Source organism: Phacochoerus africanus, chromosome 9, assembly GCF_016906955.1.
Source record: "Phacochoerus africanus isolate WHEZ1 chromosome 9, ROS_Pafr_v1, whole genome shotgun sequence".
Lineage (NCBI taxonomy): Eukaryota > Metazoa > Chordata > Mammalia > Artiodactyla > Suidae > Phacochoerus > Phacochoerus africanus.
Window position 1 is genome coordinate 116,659,000 of NC_062552.1, and position 19,619 is coordinate 116,678,618.

The following is a 19,619-nucleotide window of genomic DNA, read 5'->3' on the forward strand; positions in this document are numbered from 1 at the left end:
CGTCCTACGTGCCAGGCTCTGTTCTAAGCCCCATACAGCTCATGCAACATTCACGGAATCCCTATGAAACAGGCATTGGTTATTATCCCATCTTATGGATGAGGAAACTGAGGCATGGAGAGGTGACATAGCTTGTCTAAAGTTACACAGTACGAAGTGGCAGAGCTGGGATTTGAACCCTGGCAGCCTTATTCAAGCCCCTGCTCTCATCAACTACTTTCTATAGCAGGAAAATTTCTGCCTTTCCTCAAGGGTTCTTATCCAACTCAAAGCAAGATTTGGGGTGATGATGCAAAACGAAACTGTACTGTGAGATTTCTTTCTTCATTGATCATCTCCCCAAAACTCCGGTGAGGTTTGGAGTTGACCTCTTAAAGGTGACCTTCCCCTGAAAATTCCCGCAGGAAGAAGGGGAGGCTGAAGAGCATGTGGAGGTGAGAGCCACCCCATGAGGACCTCGGAGAGACAAAGCAGCCTCTTATTTGGGGGCCACAAATGGAAAGTTTATATACTTCTTCATCCTTACAGTCCTGCCACACTGCACACCTTCCAGACCCAGCAAGGAGTGGAAGGTGGAGGGAGGGGCTGCAGCCAGGAGTCTCTGGGTGATGACGAACAGAAACCCGACTCAGAGTGTGTTTCAGTTTTTTATTTTACTTTGTCTTTTTAGGGCCTCACCCACAGCACACAGAGGTTCCCAGGCTAGAAGTCAAATCAGAGCTATAGCCACCGGCCTACACCACAGCCACAGCAACATCAGATCCAAGCCTCCTCGGCGACCTACACTACAGCTCACGGCAATGCCCAATCCTTAACCCACTGAGTGAGGCCAGGGATCGAACCTGTGGCCTCATGGATGCTAGTCAGGTTGGTTTCCGCTCCATTGTGTTTGAGTTTTTTAAGAAGGACTATATTGGTTCTTGTACCTGAGATGTTTCATGGTGCATCTGGCTTTAAGTCTATCAGAATCTAGGCCTCGAAGATGTCACTAGGGCATGGTCTTTCTGCATTGCTTTCCTCCATCTTGCCTGTCTTCTTGAGCGCCACTTCACCTCATGGTGGTCCAGGTGTCTCTTGGGCTGCCCCAAGTCTATACTCTCCCAGACTAAGGCCAGCTTGGGGTGAGGGGAAGACGGCTGGCATTCCCTGACAGTGCCAACAAAAAGTCCCAGGGAGGGACCTTATTGGCCCAGCTTTGGTCATGTGTTCATCCATAAGCCAATCACTGGGCCCAGTAAGTGTGGGGCTCTGATTGGCCAGACTAGAATCATGAGTTCCCTCTAAAATGGGGGTAGAATCTTGTTATCTTCACCTGAACCCAATTGAGGAGGGGTGACTCCTTAAATGGAAGCCAGGTTCCAGGGTGCTGTTAACCAAAAAAGGTGAGGGTAGAGGAAAGAGCTTGCCGGCCCAAAGAGCAGTAGATTTCACTTCCCAGTAGGAGCCCTGAGATCCATTCCCAGGAGAGAAGTGTGCAAAGGGGACCCAGGAAGGGGTCTGAGGGCAACCTTGGCAGAGGCCAGAACTACAAGGGGCTGCTCAGATTTCTGGAATCTTGGTGCCTCCCCTTTGGTCAGTTGCCAGCAACAGGGTCAAAGTGGGACCTCGTCAGGTGGCCACCGGAGGAATCCTAACTTCACAGAGCAGGTAAGCAGTGGGCCTTGCAGAGGCCTCTGTGGGGACAAGACAAGACCCTTGGGGCTGATTCCATGGAACCGAGGCTTTAGAGGGGCTTGTCTTGAGTCTCTCAGAGGTGGCCCAGGGAGCTGAAGGAAATTTTTATTTGGGGAGGGGGTACATGGAAAAGTAGGGTTAATCACAGTCCAGATCAGTATAAAGGGGCCTGAAAGACTACTCTAGGTGTGAGTGTTGGCTAGAACTCATCCCTGGGGTCCAGGGAGCCCCAGGAGCGGCCTAGAGGCTTGTTTTAGCAACAGCAAAGGACTAATAATGTCATTCTGGTGTGCCACCCCATTTACTCCCACCTTTAGAGATGAGCAAGCAGAGGGATGGAGGGTAACGAGGCCTCCGGATGCTTTTTACCTGGGCGTCAGTCCAGTCTGCACCTCTTCTTGCTGCAAGCCACCTCCTTGCTTTAAGTCTCAGTTTCTTATCTATGAAATAAAGTTAGATAGGTGGGTTTCAACTGGGAGGATTCTGGTGCCCAGGGATATTTGGCAACGTCTGGAGACATTTTCAGTTGTTACAAGGAGGGGGTGATGCTACTGGCAGAGGGGGTAGAGGCCATGGATGCAGTTGAACATCCTACAATGCACAAGACAGCTCCGACAACAAAGCATTATCCGGTCCCATATATCAACAGTGCCAAGGCTGAGAAACCCTGCAGTAGACAGAGGTCACCCTGCAGGGGTGCAGTCCTGACTAGTCACTGTGAAATGCTCTGAGGGCAGTCCTAGCTCAGGGAGGCATTTTGGAGTACCCAGGCATTTAGAAGAGTGGCCTTCTGGTCCCGCCAGGGTTGCTGTAGGTGGTGTATTTGTGTAAACTGACTGGCTTTTTCCCTCTGCTCCCATCTAAGTACGGTACCCAGAACAGGTGAATTAGATGCCTGGTGTGGCGGATGAACTGCCTTATGAGGTAGTGAGTTCATCGTCAGCGGAGGCATCCAAGAGGAGGCAGCATGGCCACCTGTCACAGCTGTGGAGGAGGCTCTGGGACTGGCCTTGAGCGATTTTGAGGCTCTTTCAGGCAGGAGGTAGGGCGGGAGAGTGCCCTGGGAAGAGCCCTTGGCCTCCCCACCTGCCCCACGTTCCCCCGCCCGCCGGAGGAGCAGAAGCGGGAGCGCCTTCCTTCCTACGCGACTCTGCGCCAAGTTGGAAACTTTTCTCTAAGTTTTTCTCCCGGGTCTCCGGAGCCGCCGGAGCGGCGGAGGCAGCACCCCGCGGCTGGACGCCGGCACCCAGCGCCTCAGTCCGACGCCGCCGGGTCTCGGGGTCGCGGCCGCCGGGCTTCCGTGTGCCCCGGGGGGCTCCGGGCCGCGAGCCGCCGCCGAGAGGCTTTTGACAAAAAAAAAAAAAAAACTTGACCACCAAGGCCAGCCTCTTCCTGAAAGCCCCGCTCGCTCCGATACAGGAAGTAGAGGGAGCGAGCGCCCCAGAGCGCGGCGGCGGCGGCGGCGGCGGCGGCGGCTTCCCGACTGGGCGCGGGGCTGGCGGCGGTGCCTGCCCGGGCCCTTCCCGAGGACAGCGCCAGGGACATGCGGGCGCCCGGGGCCCCGCAACCCGCACCGCCCGGAGCCTGAGCCCCTGCGTTCATCGTCCCGGAGCTGCCGGCGGCATGATCCGACGGGCCGGGGCGCCCGCGCGAGGGGACCCCGCGGGGTAAGTCCGGGGCCGACGTCCCCTTCTCCCTCCGGGTCCCCGGGCCCCGCTCGGCCCTCGTCCCTCTCGCCCCACTACTCCTCCCCGCCCCCGAGGGTGCTCGAACTCCCAGAGGAGCCCCAGCCGCGGGACCTCGGGGTGTCAGGCTGAGACAGAGCCCCTGGCCACGGCCAAGGCCGGACCCGGGTTCTGCGCCGAAGGGGGCGGCCCTGGTGCCTCTGCAGGACCTGGAGACTTGGCTAAACTTTTAAGCCCAGACATCGCTCGCCGGAAAACCAGCCGGCACGTTAGGCGACCGGCCGGGCGGGTGTCAGAGGGGTGTCTCGAACCTGTCAGAGCCGGAGCGGAGGAACTGTGTGAACGCGGCCTCTTCCCCGGCCTCTAGTCCCGCTGGAAGGTTATCTGCAATCCCTTGCGGTCCGAGCCCCGCCAGCCTCCCGCTTCCGCCGCTCCGCCCGTGCCCCGCGCGCTTCCCTGGGTGCTGGCACTCGGCCGGGCATGGGGCTGGGGACCTGGGTCCCCGTAAATTGGGACGCGCGCGGTCTAATAGCAGACCGGCCCGCCTAGACCGAAGACCCACCGGGACCCCCTCCCCCACCCCTTTAGCGGGTGTAGGGACGGTGACCTTCGGACCGGCCTTTGCGAAGCCTGGGGCACGGGGAGGGTCCAGGGCGCACGAGCTGCGCGTGGCCTTCGGGATCCCCCGGGGAGAAGGTGCAGCTTGGAATGCGTGAAGCGGGACCGGCTTGGGAACTGGCTTTCGAGAGGGGTCTCTTGTTTCTTGTCCCCCACCCGCCACCTCGCAACCTCGCACGGTGCTCAGGGCTGCGTTCCGAGGAGTAGGTTCCCTTGCCCCGCCCAGCCCAGCCGGCGTCCCGGGGAGCTTCAGAGGGTTGAGGAGGCTCCAGTGGAGCCAGATTCCTGGGAAAGCCTCTTAGACCTTTTCTGGGGGCCAAGGCTGATGGGCGCCCCTCGGGGGAACTCGCTCCCGGCTTTGGGGTTTAAAAGTCTCTGACTCCTTCAGTGATGGACACCCAGCTGCTGCCTGGCCTTCTCCGCGATCGCAGCTTCCAGGGCCTCAGTTCTCCCGCTGCTTAAAACGGAGGGCTGGGCTGTTCTTGAGCAGTTCCGAACTGGGGGGCAGCCTGGCCCCCACTCAAGTGGGAGGGGTGTCTCCGAGGGGCCTGTAAGCAACTACATCTGAATGTCTTCCTCCTCCCCTCTCCTCCATTTCCGCGCCAGCCGGGAAGTTCCGCCTGGAGGCTTTCCCTTGGAAATGGAAAGACAAATGCCACTGGGCTGGAGGAACTGGAAATTCTGTTGGGGAGGGGACCCCCCAGGGGCAAGTATCGACCACACCCAGTATTGATGGGGGGAGCTAGGAGTTTCCCAGGGAGGAAGGGGAGGTGAGGGGCCAGGGTCCTGAGCTCTCTGACTTCCCATATTTTCCCCAGAAGGACCTTTCCTTACCGGCTTCCTCTTGCCTTTCTCTGTTCATGACTGGGTCACTTGCTTAAGCCTCTGCCCTTCATTACTTATCTATAAAATGAAAGTAATAGTAACTACCCTTTAAAGTTGTTGTGAGAATTAAATGAGATAATGCATTAAAAGTTTTGCACATGGGCCTGTAGGGCAAGTTTGTACTAGTCATAATTCCTGCTGATTATCATGTATTGAGTGTAACCCCTCTGTTTGCCAACTGTTTAACCTTGGACAAGAGACCTGGCCTTGGCCTCACCTGTAAACTGGGCATAATAATAACACCTGCTTTGTAAGATGTTATAAGGATTGGATGAATTAATATTTAAGTGGCCGCCCATAGGCAGCTAAAGTTTAACACACCAGCTCAGGTCTGCTTAGAACAGCGCCTGGCACATCCCAAGAATTACGTAAATATTAGTTTGTTCCTAAAAATGCTGCTTTATTTAAAAGGACCTTTGGAGTTGGAAGAATTACTAGATAGCATCTCATTTAATCTCACACCCAGCACAGGAATCCCTTTGACAACATTCCCAAAAGATACTTGCATACCTCCAGTGATGGAGAACTCCCTACCACTGAGGTAGCTTTTCTGGCAGGCAGATACCAAAGAAAGGAATTCCTGACCTTAAGCTGCAGTCTTCCTCCAACTTCTCCCATTAGAGTCGCTGTTCAGAGGAGCCCCATCCTTCTTGACATGCAAATGCTAGAAGGCGGTTCTCAGGCGCCCCCCTGTATCCTCTGTTCCTGGGCTGCACATCTACCTGTGTTACAGTGCTCAAAGATGCTGAGGAGCTATCCCGTATGACCTCTCACCCCCAGGCCGCCCCCAGATCCTGCTCGCCACTCAGGGCTGGGTCCTGAGTCCTTAACTGAGCTCTTCTTTCCACCCTGGCCCCCGAAGCCCCCTCCTCCTCTCTGGCAGGAGGTGGCTGTCCAGATGGCTAGGGGAATACCTCCCACCCCACACCCATAGGCTAGGAGGGGGTTGCCTGGATGTCAGCCCCTGGAATAGGAGTGTGAGGATCCTGGCAAGCAAGCTGTCTACTTCTTGCTGAAAACGCCGACAGGGGAGAAAGAAAATGCAGACAGGCTGCCCAGTGCTCTGGACGCTGTCACTTCCCTCCTGCATTCATTCAATTTCGTTCAACAAATAATATCTGCATTAGGTGGAGGCAGGAGCCCAGCGTTAATCCAAGCCCTAAGGTGGCCTGCAGCTAAGCTTCCCAGAAAAGACAAGGTCAGGGTTAGGGGTGTGGGACCAGGAGGGGATATTCTGGAGAAGGTGGTCAGGGAAGGTCACTCCCAAAATCTGGTGTTTAGCTGAGGCCTGAGGAAGTGGGGAGATTGAGTCATGTTCCTGGGGGGTGTGGGGGTGTGGTTGGGATGCGGGACACTGGGAGGCGGGGGGCGCTGGAGTGGAGTGGGGGAGAGGAGAATAGAAAAAGGCTGGCGGGTGGGGTAAAGGCTTTGGGGGGTGCTCTGTGTGAGTGGGGTACGGGGGGCCACGGGTAGGGTGTGCACAGAGGGAGACGGTTTGGATTTGGGCTGTATGGAGGACAGATGGGGGAGCAGGAGCGGAGGCAAGGAGGCCCCTGTGGAGGCCGGGGGAGAGTGCCGGGGTTGGGGGGCAGTGGGCACGGAAGACGTGAGAAGCTGGAGCCAGAAGATTAGCTGGTGGAGTGCAGGCGAGGTGGGAGACAGATGCTGCTGAAGCTGTAACTGCCAGGCGGCCAGATGCTGGACTAACCGAGGGGTTGGCGTCCCTGAGGTCGTGTGTGCTCAGCGCCCACAAGCTTTCATGTAGTTGATAATCTGAGGGTCTGTTTAAGATTTTATTTGAGGAGTTCCCATCGTCGCTCAGCAAGTTAAGAACTCAACTAGTATCCATGAGGGCGTGGGTTTGATCTCTAGCCTTGCTTGGTGGGTTAAGGATCCGGTATTGCCATGAGCTGCTGCTGTGTAGGCCACAGACTTGGCTTGGATCTGGTGTGGCTGTGGCTGTGGGATAGGCTGGAAGCTGCAGCTCTGATTGAACCCCTAGCCTGGGAACTTCCATATGCTGCTGATGTGGACCTAAAAAAAAAAAAAAAAATTTTGCAAAAGGATCCCAGTCTTGGAAAAAATGTGACCATCACAGACCTCATCCAATCCCCTTATATGACAGCAAGAAAAGAAACCCGGAAAGAGGAAGTGTCTTACCCAGGGTGGGGGGGGAGCTGGGCCTAGAACCCAGGACTCCAGAGCCGCGGGCCTGCAAGGGGCTGCCTGGGCAAGGCCCCAGGGCTTGGGAGAGCCCTGGCTTCCTGCCTTGTGCCTGACATAATGCAAGGGTCCTGCTGAACCCCTTAAGGAGCCCTTTAGCACTCGCGGCTCTAAAATGGGAGCTCTTCCTGACTGAGGCCCACCCGGAAAAGGAGCCAGTGATGAATTCAGGGTCCCAGCTGCCACTCTGCTCACTGCCCTGGGTTTCTTTGCTTTCCGGGCCAGTGCTCCCAGGTGGTCCTGGCCGGCACTCAGCTGGGATGCTCACCCCCTTCCAGACCCTAAAAGAGACTGGCCCACAGGAAGCAAAAGACTGCTCACCAGCCTAAGCCTTTATTTCGGGTGCTGAGAAGCCCCAGTGCTCCCCTCTGAGAAGCCTCAGTGTGCCCTCTGAGAAGCCTCAGTGTACCCCGAGAAGCCCCAGTGCACCCTGAGAAGCCCCAGGGCACCCCTGAGAAGCCCCAGGGCACCCCTGAGAAGCATGGAGAAGAGCATGGGGTAGGGACCCGGGGTCAGCTCGGGGCTGGGGAGCCTCAGCCACTTGACAGGCCTTAGCCTGGGCTTGGGTCCCTGTTTCTTGGTCTTTACTGAGGTAGCACGTGTTACAAGCTTAAAGTACAATAAGGACTCCTGTCTTTCAACCCAGGAGATGAGGACGTCAAATTGGAATGGGCGTGCCCTTTGAAGGGAGCACCTGCCCCGGGGCCCTCGCTGCCCTCTCAGTCCTCCCAGGAGCTCCTGCCTCCCAGCCCCGGGGCCAGAGCAGAGGGCAGGCAAGGACAGGTGACAGACAACCGCAAACGCCGTCCTTCCGACCGGCACAGATTCCATCTGTCATGGCAAGAGTCCCTGCTGCATGGGAGTCGTCCCCTTGGTGTGTCATTCAGGCAGTGACAAATGAGCAGAGCTGGGTGGGCAGCGATGGGGGGGCAGTGCCCGCGCAAAGGCATGGAGGTGAGCTGGTGGCAGAAGGAAGCCAGGGAGCGCGTCTACCCCGGGTTAGCAGAGGGGTTTGAGGGAAGGAGGAAGGCAAGTTCTGGCCGGGAGAGACTGGTGGGAAGGGGCAGAAGTCTGAAGCGGACTGCCCCGGGCCCCATCCTCAGCCCAGGGTACTCTAGCGGCTCAGGGTATTTGTGCTCAGGAGTCCCAGCGTGGGGGAAGGGACCCAGAAAGACCCAGACTTCCTGTTTGTCCCCGGCTATCTGCCCCTTATTAGGGAGTCCCCTTCAGAAGGGAGTGGGGGGGCATCTTGTTTTGGGGATGCCGCCACCTCCTCCATGAAGACTTCCATGCCAGCTCCATCCACACCAGCTCCCAGAGGTGTTTCCCTTTTAAATATTCCAAAACCTTTTTACATCGATGACGCATTTCAGACTTCCCATGTGGCTCACCACATAAATTACTTATTTCCCTCGCAATTTTTGAGACGCCAGAACACCTTTAAATTATTATGACTTCCTACCTAGATTATAAGCCTCCAGTTAAAAGGGATCAGAACCCTTCCATAGCTTTCTGTCCTGCACACAGTGGGCGCTTAATAAATGCTTGGAGATGATGATATACTGAGTGAGTATAAAACTGCTGCATGGCTTTCTTTTGGGTCCTGAAGCACCCGAACTTCTGGAGCTATTTGCAGGGCAAATAGGGGAGGGGGAGACCCAGATCAGGGAGGTAAGGAGCCTGACCTCCCTCTGCAGCAGGTGGTGAACCCAAGGCCACCATGCCCCTCCCCCAATCTGGAATGGGGAGGGGGGCTGGTCACCCAGAGAACTGAGTGGGGCCTTGCATGGCCCCTGCTCCCTTCCTTTTATCCTTCCCTCTGTGTCCCTCACTTCTCTGGCAGAGAGCTTGGGAGAAGGTGAAGCCAGCTTTGGATCACGAATAGGTTGGCATCCTCAGCCAAAAGAATCATGTACAGGGTCGGCGAGGGGTGGGGGACCCTGGCTGTTCAAATGAAGGTCTGTGGTCCGCTGAGAAACTGGGAAAATAAGGCGTTGTTTTTGGGGGGTGGGTGTTTGTGTAGCTCGAGCATATCAGCCAAGGTTGCCAGACTATCTTTTCTCAGGCAGAACTGTTCCTTGTGCTGAGATTAGGCCTCCTTTCTTTTATGAAATGACTCGGTGCGTTGTTGGTGGTTGTTCGTGTTTAATGTCTTTTTGGCAAAATAAACATTTTCTGGAGGAAAGTCTGAGAAACACAGCTCTAGCTGCTCTGGGGGACTTGATCCACGCTGTGTCCCGTTCCGGCCTCTTCTGTCCCCGCCTTGCCCGACATTCAGAGTCCACCTAAGTGTATCCACCTCTGCGGGTTTGGAAGATGCTGGGGGGCTTGCCTGCTGTAGGACATCGGCAGGGCTGGGGGGCCTCTCCAGGGTTCCCTTGCCCTCTGGGAATTTGGGATTGTCCTCGGGGGAGCAAGTTGCTTACTCTCCCTGGGCCTCAGTTTCTCCATCTGAGAAATGAACTCAGTGTTTTCTGAGGACCCCGTTCTATCTGACACTCAAATCCCCCAATTACTGGCCTACAGGCAGCGGCCTGTCCCTGCACAGGGGGGCGGATGACACAGTGTGCAGGCTTCCCTCCCCCCAACCACACACATACACACACACACACACACACACACACGGACACGCACACCCAGTGTTAATACAGTGACACCAGCCCTTTCCCTCCTGCCATCGTGGTCTTGAAGGAGAGGAAAGGAGGCGGGTAGGCACAGAGGAGCCCTTCCCTCCACCCAGGTGTCCGCAGGGCAGTGGGGAGGCCTGACTGACTCCCTGCCTGTGCGCTGTCCGCCTCGGGCCTCTGGCAGAAGCCTCTGGAAGGCACCATCATAGCCGCCGCCTCTGTCTCTGCGCCCGAGCCAGGGAGGCCCGTGAGCAGCCTCAGGCTCGGCTCGGCTGGGCTCCGCGTGGGGCTTGGAGGAGCTGCCCCGGGGCCCACAGCACCTCTGCTGGGCAGGAGCTGCCCAAGCGGCCGCAGAGCCCCTTAGCCCATCTCGCCGGTACCTTCTGGGGGCACCCCCACCCCAACCTGTACGTGTTGGAAGGAACCACCCTGCCTGCTATGAAATGTCAGTTCCCTTTTAGAAGAAACAGCCCAGGGAGTGGTTGTGGTCAAGGCCTGTTGCCGCTGTATTTGCAGCAGCAGCAGCAGCACACGCTTGGGCCACATCCGACGGGGTAATGGCACCCGCCTGAGGACCAGGCCCCCCTGCCTTGTCCCCCGTCCTGGGACCAGACGGGGTGAGTGCTCCCCGAGACCCTGGCTTCACCCGCAAACCTGGAGCCCCGGGGAGGTCAGGACCCCAGGGGAGGGAGGCCAGGGCGGTGAGGTGCTGCCCTGGAGGGGACTCTTAGGGGACAGTCCCCCTCCCCCACCATGAGCATGGTCCCCATTTCATCCCTGACTCTGGGGTCTTTATCAAAGCCAAGACCTTTCTATCCTCGAGTTAAGAGATGGGACTTCAGATGCCAAACATCACCCCGACCCCTTGACAGACACTGACTATGAGGGGGTCAGGGTTGAGGAAAGGGCCTGTCATCTGAAGACACAAAGAGAAGAAAGGGGGGAGAGGGGGAGGGGACCACAGGGGCCGCAGAACCACCTTCCCCGCCAGCACAGGTGTCCCAGAGCTCAGTTCTTCCCGGGGCGCATAAAGGTGCATCTTCACCCACCTCCGGCCGAAGAGATAAAGGACGTTGCCTCTGAACTTCACCGTCTGATGATCTCTGGCTAAAGGAGGACGCTCTCAAGAAGGAATACCCTGGGGATCTCTTTCCTTGGCCTCCTTCATCTCGGTCAGTGTCAGAGAAGGACACTGTACATGTCTCTAGGGACAGTGCAGTTCCAAGCAAGGACTTGACTCTCTACCAGTGGGACCTGATGACAGCATCTGTTAAGCTGGCTTCTCTCCGTCCGTGACATGTTGACAGAGCATCCGTCAGAAATCTCTTCAGGGATTCTTTTCCCAGTGAACGTCTCCCTCATCCATCTTCACCCTTCTATCCATCCATCCATCCCTGCCTCCAGCTCTCCAGTTCTCCACCCATTTGCCCATCCGTCTATCCCCACATCCCTTCACCTCCCTGTCTGTTTCTCAAACGTTTGTTGTACATCTAGGAGTTTCCAGTTTATCTACTAGGAAAAATAAGAGAAAACACACACCACGATAAAATACAGAGCGCTACATGACAAAGGGGCTGAGGCCCTGTTGCCCTTAGCCGTGGCGAGCAGGACGGACTTCCTGGCAGAGGGGCCATCTGGACTGGGTCTTGGAGGGTGGGTAGGATTTTAACGGCTGAAATCGGGCATGGTGAAGGGAAGGTTCTAGACAGGAGAAAAGCATGAAGCAGGAACGTGGGGAAGGACCTGTTGTTTGGGGGAGCCTTCAAGAGCCCAACGTGGGGACAGGGAGGAAGGCCGCCTTGTGCGATGGGCCCAGTGAGGGAGGTGGGGCCCACTCGGCTATAGGTGGAAGTGTTGGATTTTAGCAGGGCGGTGAAGACCACAGCTCTGCTGTCCCACCAGGAGCTGGGCAACGCTGGGCTCCTGCGCCTCTACCTGCCAAGACACCTTCCTCCTCTGCCAAGGGGAGCAGTGACCCTGCTGCGCAGGACTGTTTCAGCAGAGGATGTTGTTACTTATTTGGGCTTTGAGACCAGATAGGGGCTCCTACCTCTGTGTACATGGTGTGTGTGTGTGTGTTCTTGGTTTTCAAAAAGAAGTTTATTTTGTACCTGAAAATTTTCACACACAGACACACAAAATAGTGAAACTTAAAGCCTCAAACAGGTTCATATCTTTGAGGCCACACCCAATCAAAGTTCATGTTTACTTAATCTCAGTCTTTGGTGCACAGTTTTGATCTGTGTGTATATGTTAATTTATGTTCCTCTTTTTCTTTTTTTAACTGTTATTTCCTACACATAATCTCTACCTACCACGCTGTGGACATGTGCTGCCTGTCTGTCATCTTTGATGGCCCTATATTATGATCATTTTAATGGTTAGAATTGGCATGCCATATGTCAACTTTTTTCCAAGCCCCCTCTGTTTTAAATGAAGCCTCTGAAAACTTACATGGGTCTCAGGTTTGGGGACCATTTCCTCAAGATCTGTCACCATCTTGGAGTTCAGGGATGAAGCAGAGCCTGTGGATGGGTCCCCTGAGTTTTAGTTAGGTGTAAATTTTAGCTGAACACGCTCTGATTTCCTTGCAGCTAGATGTAGCCATGTGATTAAGTTTAGACAGTAAAATATGTGGGAAGTAAAATCTGCTTGGTGATGTTTTTAAAGAGATGTGTCATGCCTTTCTTTTTTCCTCTTTACTATTGGCTAAAATTTAGATGTAATGGCTGGAGTTGGAGCAGCCATCTTGGACTTTGAGTGAACTTGAGAATGGAAGTTAAGCGAGTAGAGCAACAATATAATAGATAAATGTAGGGGTCTCAGACTTGTTGGCACATCAGCCATGCACTACTTCTCCAGACTTATATATGAGAGAGGAATACATATCTATCTCATTTAAAGCGCTATTATTTTAGATTTTCTATCACAGATAATTCTAACACACACACACACACACATGAATTTATTTCTTGTCACATAGCACCAGACTCTATGCCGGAAATACCAAAGCTGCTTTGCAGGGCTACCTGCAAGCCTTTATTTCCTAGTGGACATGGGAAGGAGGAAAAGGAGGAGAGGCGAGAGGCGGTTTTGCACCAACTAAGCTTCTTATTTCAAGGACTGCATTGCAATATTTTTTTTATATTGGGTGTTTGTGAGTTTTAGATTTCACCAGACGCTTCAGACTCGTTATTCTGGTTTAAGTTCCGATTCCCAAATTCTGTGCTTTGACAAGTCTAACTATTGCTGAGCAAGGTAGCCATGTCCCTTCCTTCAGCCTCTTTGCTCATCTCTGCTTTAGTTGGAGACCGCTCCTAGGTCAGCCTCCCTGTGCTGACATTCTGAGATTGGTCCTCTGACTGAGCAGTACAGGAGAAGCCAGGGCCCGCTCTGAGCACTGCCTGTTTCCTTGCTGGCTGCCACCATTCATTCACTCACTGCCTCTTTATTGAGCACCTGCTGGGTGCCAGGCTGGGTTAGTGTTGACTACTGGCCGCCGGGGGTCTTGAGTTGTCATCTCATCTCTCTGCTTGGCCCTGGGAAAGGTTTGTCCTGAGATGGCCAGAGCTGGCCTTCCCGTTTCCAGGGAAAGCGTACGCTCATTTGGAGCCTGTAAGACTCTGCTCTGAGCTGCCCTCCCACAGACCAGGGCCACCACCACCACACACGGGCACGGGGAGGCCCTCAGGGCTTTGTCTGAGAGGCCCCATATGTGCCCTGGGATTGAGCAGGTGCCTTTGAAGTAGTTTGTTTTTATTTTTTGTTTTTTGGTTTTTGGCCCCATCTGCAGCATATGGAAGTCCCCAGGCTAGGGATCAAACTGGAACTACGCCTGGGCCTATGCCACAGCCACGGCAACGCCGGATCCCAGCTGCATCTGCAACCTATGTTGCAACTTATGGCAACACCGGATCTTTAACCCGCTGAGCAAGGCCTGGGAGCAAACCTGCATCGTCACAGACACTGTGTTTGCTTCTCAACCCACTGAGCTGCAACGGTAACTCCTGAGTAGTTTTAAAGACATCCGGGAGCTTCTTCTCACAGGCTAAAGCAGCCCCCATCCCTGGCTCTGGCATCACTGGGCCTCAGAACTCCATGTTGCTCTGGCGACCCCCTAATCCAGCCCCTGCTCACAGATGAGGCTTAGACAGGGCAAGTGGTCACCCCAGAGTCTCATGGCTGGACCCAGGCTCTTTCTAAGGCCATGCAAGCACCTGGGGTACTGCTCTGCCTTAGGCCTACGGATGGATGGTGGGGGAGACGGGCACATCAGCCTTCACTGGCTGCCTCTCCCTCCAGCCTCTAGAAAGTGCTGAGCTCTCTCCTGCCTCAGGGGCTAAGCCTACAAGCCCCAGCTCCACCTTCTGTGAAAGCTTTCCAGGCTGCCAAGCCTCTAGGCCTGATGCGTACAGTTGTGCAGGTTGTTTACTGCACAAAGGCACCTGCTGGGAGAGTGACAAGGGGCACTGAAATTTCATTCTCTTGCCAAGCCCTGTGTGTGGGGTTACCCGCATCCGTGGGGGAGCAAGGAACATCTTTTCCTAATTTGCACAGAGGCTGTCGGGGACCCCAGCCAGCAGGAGCCCCATCTGCATCCTCAGAGGCTCGCTCCTCATGCCTGTCATGGCGTATCCTCCACCTGTAGCCCCGCTAGACTGTAAGCTCCCAAGGGCAGAGAGAGTGACTCCTCCTGGCTTGGTGTCATTGCCAGGTCAGTACTGTGCGGGGCACGGAGTACTCAATTCAGAGAACACTCATTTTGAGCAAGAGTTGTAAGAGCTGGACACAAGTGTCCAGCAAAGGCGAGAAAGTGTTTGTTGAATGAATATATGGCGGATTAATGCCACGGAGAGAGGTGAGGAGGGATTGACCAGGAAGAGGGCCTCTGCGTGGTGGGAAGGGGCCTGCTGGGAGCTTGTGGAGGGGGCTGTGGGCTGTGCAAGCCTGAGCAGCAGAGTGGGGGGTGAGTGCCAGGCTGTCGCGGTCAACTCTAGGCAGGAGGCCCTGAGAACAGAGGCTGTGGCCGGAGAAACCAGGCACATACCTGGCCTCGTCCTGGCTCTACTCTGCAGGGCTGGGGCTGAGCAGATCACAGTGTGGGCAGTTGCCCAAGCCCCCAGCTCCTCCCCAGTCCTTAGACTCCCACCCAGCACTGGGTCCCAGGGCCTCTCCCTGGCCTGCACGGTGCTGGTCATCCCAGGATCCCCAGTCTTGCAGGATGCAGGTGGAGTGTTGGGGTCCCCTGCTGGCTCGGGGTGTCCAGCTCACACTAGGGCACATCTTGAAAGCTTTCCTGCAGAGGCGAGAGCTGAGCTGGGTGATACCTGGGAGTTTCCCAGGTAAACATGGGGTGTGGGGGTGAACCAGCATGGCCCTTTGTGGGTGCTGCAGGCTCAGCCTGCCTGGTGTTGTCACTTTGAGTGGATGGAGGGTGGCCTGTGCGGGAGAGGGGACCAGACCACAGGCTCTTAAGCTGAACCCTGAAGGCCATAGAGATTGAGACAGGCTTGTCCCCCTGCTTTTCTTTCTTTCTTTCTTTTTTTTTTGTCTTTTTAGGGCCTCACTTGCTGCATATGGAGGTTTCCAGGCTAGGGGCTGAACCAGAGCTGTAGCTGCCAGCCTACACCACAGCCACAGCAACGCCAGATCTGAGCAGTGTCTGTGACTTAGACCACAGCTCACGGCAACACCGGATCCTTAACCCACTGACGGAGGCCAGGGATCGAACCTGCGTCCTCATGGATACTAGTCAGATTCGCTTCTGCTGAGCTGTGACAGTAACTCCCGTCCTCCCGCTTTTTGAGTTGGGCTGTGTATTGGTTTCCTAGGGCTGTTGTGACAAAGTAGCCCTAACTGGATGGCTGTTCTTATAATTCTGGAGGCTAGCGTTCTGAAAGCAAGGTGACAGCAGGGCCGTGTTCCCTCTGAGACCCTGGGTAGAATCCTTCTTGCCGCTTCTCAGCCTCTGGGGCCCCCCGGCAGTCTTTGCATCCCTTGGCTCGTGGCTGCATCATTTCAGTTTCTGCCTTGTCACAGGCCTGTCTCCTCCCCGTGTGTCTGTCTCCTTGTCTCTTCTCATAAGGACACTGGTCCTATGGGATCAGGGACCCCCCTGCTCCAGTGTGACCTCATCTTAACCCATTACATCTGCAACGACCCTATTTCCAACTAAGGTCGCATTCTCACGTCCTGAGGACCTGGGGGTTAGGACCTCAACATATTAATTCAACACATAACAAGGTAAAATTTGTATAGAGTAAAATTCACCCTTTTCTGGGGTACTTTTCTACCCGGTTTGGCAAGCTTAGACCGTTGGGTAACTGCCACCACAATCAGGATATACAGCAGTTCCGTCACCTCCAAAACGCCCCTGTGCTCTTTGTAGCTAGCCCCTCCCCCACCCCACACCCAGTATCCCTCGTTCTTCTCTGACCTTGAGTTTCACCATTTGGAGAATGTTGCGTGAGCGCTGCCTCTTGAGCCTGGCTCCTTTCACTGGCCGAAGGCATCGGAGACACCCCCCCACCCCCCCACCCCGTGTCGTGCGTCTTGGTGCTACTGGGCTCCTTTTTATCGCTGAAAGTCTTTCACGGTGCGGATAGATGGCAGTGTGTGTATTCATCCACCCCCCAGCCCCCCGTGGCACATGTGGGTTGTTTCCAGTTTCCGGCAATTATAATGAAGCTGCTGCAAACATTGGCATCTGGGGTACGGGGTTTCGCGCAGGAGTCGTGCAGGCCACCTTGCGCCCGGCTGCCATGAGAGGCACATGGCGTTCGGGCAGCAGCCCAGGGAGACACAGGAAGGAGGCCACTGTTGGGGCTGGAGCAGTAGTGGAGGCCTGGACCAGGTCTTGGCAGTGGGGATGGGGAACAGAGGCCCACGGGAGGGGCTCTAGGAGGCAGAGTGGTGAGAACCTGGTGGTGGATGGGGTGTGTGCCCTGGGGGCAAGGAGGCCTCCTTTCTTACCTTCTTTCAGCCCACCCTCTACCTGCCCAGGGGAAGTGGCTGTTGTGGGCCTGCCTGGCTGTCTGGACCTGAGGACACTGAGGGGTGGAAGAGTACAGCGTAGCAGTGAGGTGTAGAGGCCTGGAGCAAACTCTCAAGGTTCACATTCTGCTCTCTGCCTCAGTTTCCTCATCTGTAAAATGGGGGACTAATAGTTCCACATTCACAGAGCTGTTGTTATATCACATGCATTTATGCATGAAAGGAGCTTGAAGAGTCTGACACATAGCAGGTGTTCAAGGAATGTGAACCATAGGAGTTCCTATTGTGGCTCAGCAGTAAGGAACCCAACTAGGATGTGGGTTCGATCCCTGTTAGTGGGTTAAGGATCCAGTGTTGCTGCGAGCTGTGGTGTAGGTTGCAGATGTCGCTCTGATCTGGCATTGCTATGGCTGTAGCGTAGGCTGCCTGAGAACTCCCATATGCTGTTGGGTGCAGCCCTAAAAAGCAAAAAAGAAAGGAAAGGAAGAAAGAAAGAGAGAAAAAATAAATGTGAACCATGTTCTGAGGTCTTCGGAGGGACCCCACCTGCACATCTTCTTGTCCCTTCTGGTCGTCTGCCCTGACTTGCTGTGAGACCCTGAGCTGGCTCCTTGCCCTCTCTGATCATTGCTTCCTGCACTCACGAAGCATGGAAGCACAGAGCCCCCACTGTGTGTGTAAAGCAGCCCGTGGCATGGGCACCGCCCACTAGGCACCTCACAAAGACATGGTTCATGACACTGTAGGGGGAGGCAGGCGAGTGGCACAAGGTTGGGGCCGGGTAGTGGCCCCAAATATCATCCTCCCCTTTTCTGCCCAGATCTGTGCTCTGCCTCAGACAGGAACTGCCCCACGTGGCAGCCCAGCAGCCTCAGCCAGCTCCAAGGTCAGTGTCGAGCTGGGGCCTGGCCTGGGCTCCATGGTGAGAGGTATGGAGGGTCCTAGGTCAGAGGCTACCACGGCGCCGAGGGTCTGACAGGCCCCAAGCTGTGAGCAGGGTTCATGGCCACAATAGGTGCCAGCCTAACCAGGGGACATTTACAGTCAATCCTTATCGGTCACAGATTCTATATTCACAGATTCACCTACTTGCTAAAATGTATCTGTCACCACAGTTTGTCGTCCCAGCACTTTGGGAGTCATTCGCAGACGTGGACAGGGATGAAAAAATCTGAATCTTCTGACCTGCACGTTCCCACCTGAGGCCAAATAAGACCAATCCGCCCTCTTGGTTCTGTTCTCATGCTTCAAACCAGTGTCCTCGTCATGGTCTATTATGATTTTTGAATTTTTATGCTTTTGGCTGATGAGTTCGCTGTTTAAAATATCCCCCGAGCCTAGTGCTGCGGGGCCATCCGGGGTTCCCAGGGGCAGGAAGGCTGCGATGGGCATCATCCAGAAACGCGGGTGTTCAAAAAGCTTGGCTCAGACCTGAGTGATGGTGTTGGCTGTAGGTTCAATGCTAGTGAATCAACAACGTGTCTTGAATAAGGTGTCTTGAAACACAGGAAACAAGATCATGTCTTGGTCAATTGAGAAAAGGTTGTGACCAGTGGCTCCCGGGAACCTACCCCTGTGTTTACCCCAGAAGCAACGCTTCCTTTCCCCCCAGTCAGTGTCGGAGGCGACCTTGTAGCACATACCGACCGCAGATGCCGAGGCTGAACTGTACCCACATCGCGCAGATCAGCCGCCCCAATCTCTCTGCGGCCCAGCCGCTATCAGCAGTTCCTTCCTCTGGATTAACAAAGGCCTGACTTATGTCTGGTTTATCTTTTTTTTTTTTTTCCACTATTTAAAAGTTTTATTGCAGTCTGGTTGATTTACAGTGTTGTGACAACGTCACGGTACAGCAAAGTGATTCAATTATACATCCATAGACACACGTCCCTTCTCTTTCAGAGTCTTGTCCCACATAGATTATTCTGGAATATTGGGTGGAGTTCTCTGTGCTCTACAGTCTGTCTTTTTTTAAAAAATGTTTTATTACTGTATAGTTGATTTATACTGTTCTGTCAACTTCTGCTGTACAGCAAAGTGACCCAGTCATACATATATATACATGCTTTTTCTCATGTTATCTTCCATCTGGATCTATCCCAAGAGATTGGATGTAACTCCCTGTGCTACACAGTAGGACCTCCTTGCTTCATCCATTCTCACTATAATAGTTTGCATCTACTAACCCTGAACTCCCAGTCCCTCCGCACCGCCCACCCGCCCCGCCCTAGCTTGGCAACCACAAGTAGTCTGTTCTCTGTGTCTGTGAGTCTCTTTCTGTTCCACACAGAGGCTCATTGGTGCCATATTTGATACGCCACTCATACGATCTGTCTTTAAAATGCACGTGTCCTTGGGATGTGCACCATCCCCACTATTCCTGGGCCTGGGTCTTCTCTCCCCCTAGTGAAATTCAAAGCTTGTAAAGGATGGTTTCCAAGGAGGGGAATGGTCCCCTCCTAAGGTGTCACATTCTCTGATTCTTTTTTTTTTTTTTTTGACCATGCCTGTGCCATGTGGAAGTTCCCAGGCCAGGAGTCAAACCCATATCCCAGCAGCAACCTGAGCTGCTGCAGTGACAATGCCAGACCTTAACCTGCTGAGCCACGCGGGAACTCCACATTCTCTGAGTCTTACAGAAGGGTCTTTAGAGGGAGCAGCGTATTGATCAAGGCATAAAAATAGAGGATCCTAGGCATTCAAAGATTTGACACTAATAATGACAGTGATTACCTCTTGGGGTTTCCTGCAGACCTCTTTGCTAAGAGCTGTTTCTCAGTCAACTGTCACAGCCCCGTGGGGTTGGGGTGGCAGTGCCCAATTGATAGGCGAGGAGGCTGAGGCAGTGACTCAGTGGACGCTCTCAGCAGTCAGTGGCAGAAACAGGGTCCGAGGCCAGGTTTCCGTGAGGCCA

The 19,619-nt window shown here is 54.7% G+C and overlaps 1 protein-coding gene across 1 annotated transcript in view; it reads left to right on the plus strand.

Annotated features, from left to right (window-relative positions):
• Nucleotides 1–3,041: 3,041 nt before the first annotated feature.
• RIN3 (Ras and Rab interactor 3) overlaps nt 3,042–19,619 on the plus strand; it is a 130,851-nt gene continuing 114,273 nt past the window's right edge. Inside the window, 1 exon segment of the mRNA XM_047796137.1 lies at nt 3,042–3,341. Coding sequence (XP_047652093.1) covers nt 3,298–3,341 — 44 coding nt within the window. The 5' untranslated portion in view covers nt 3,042–3,297.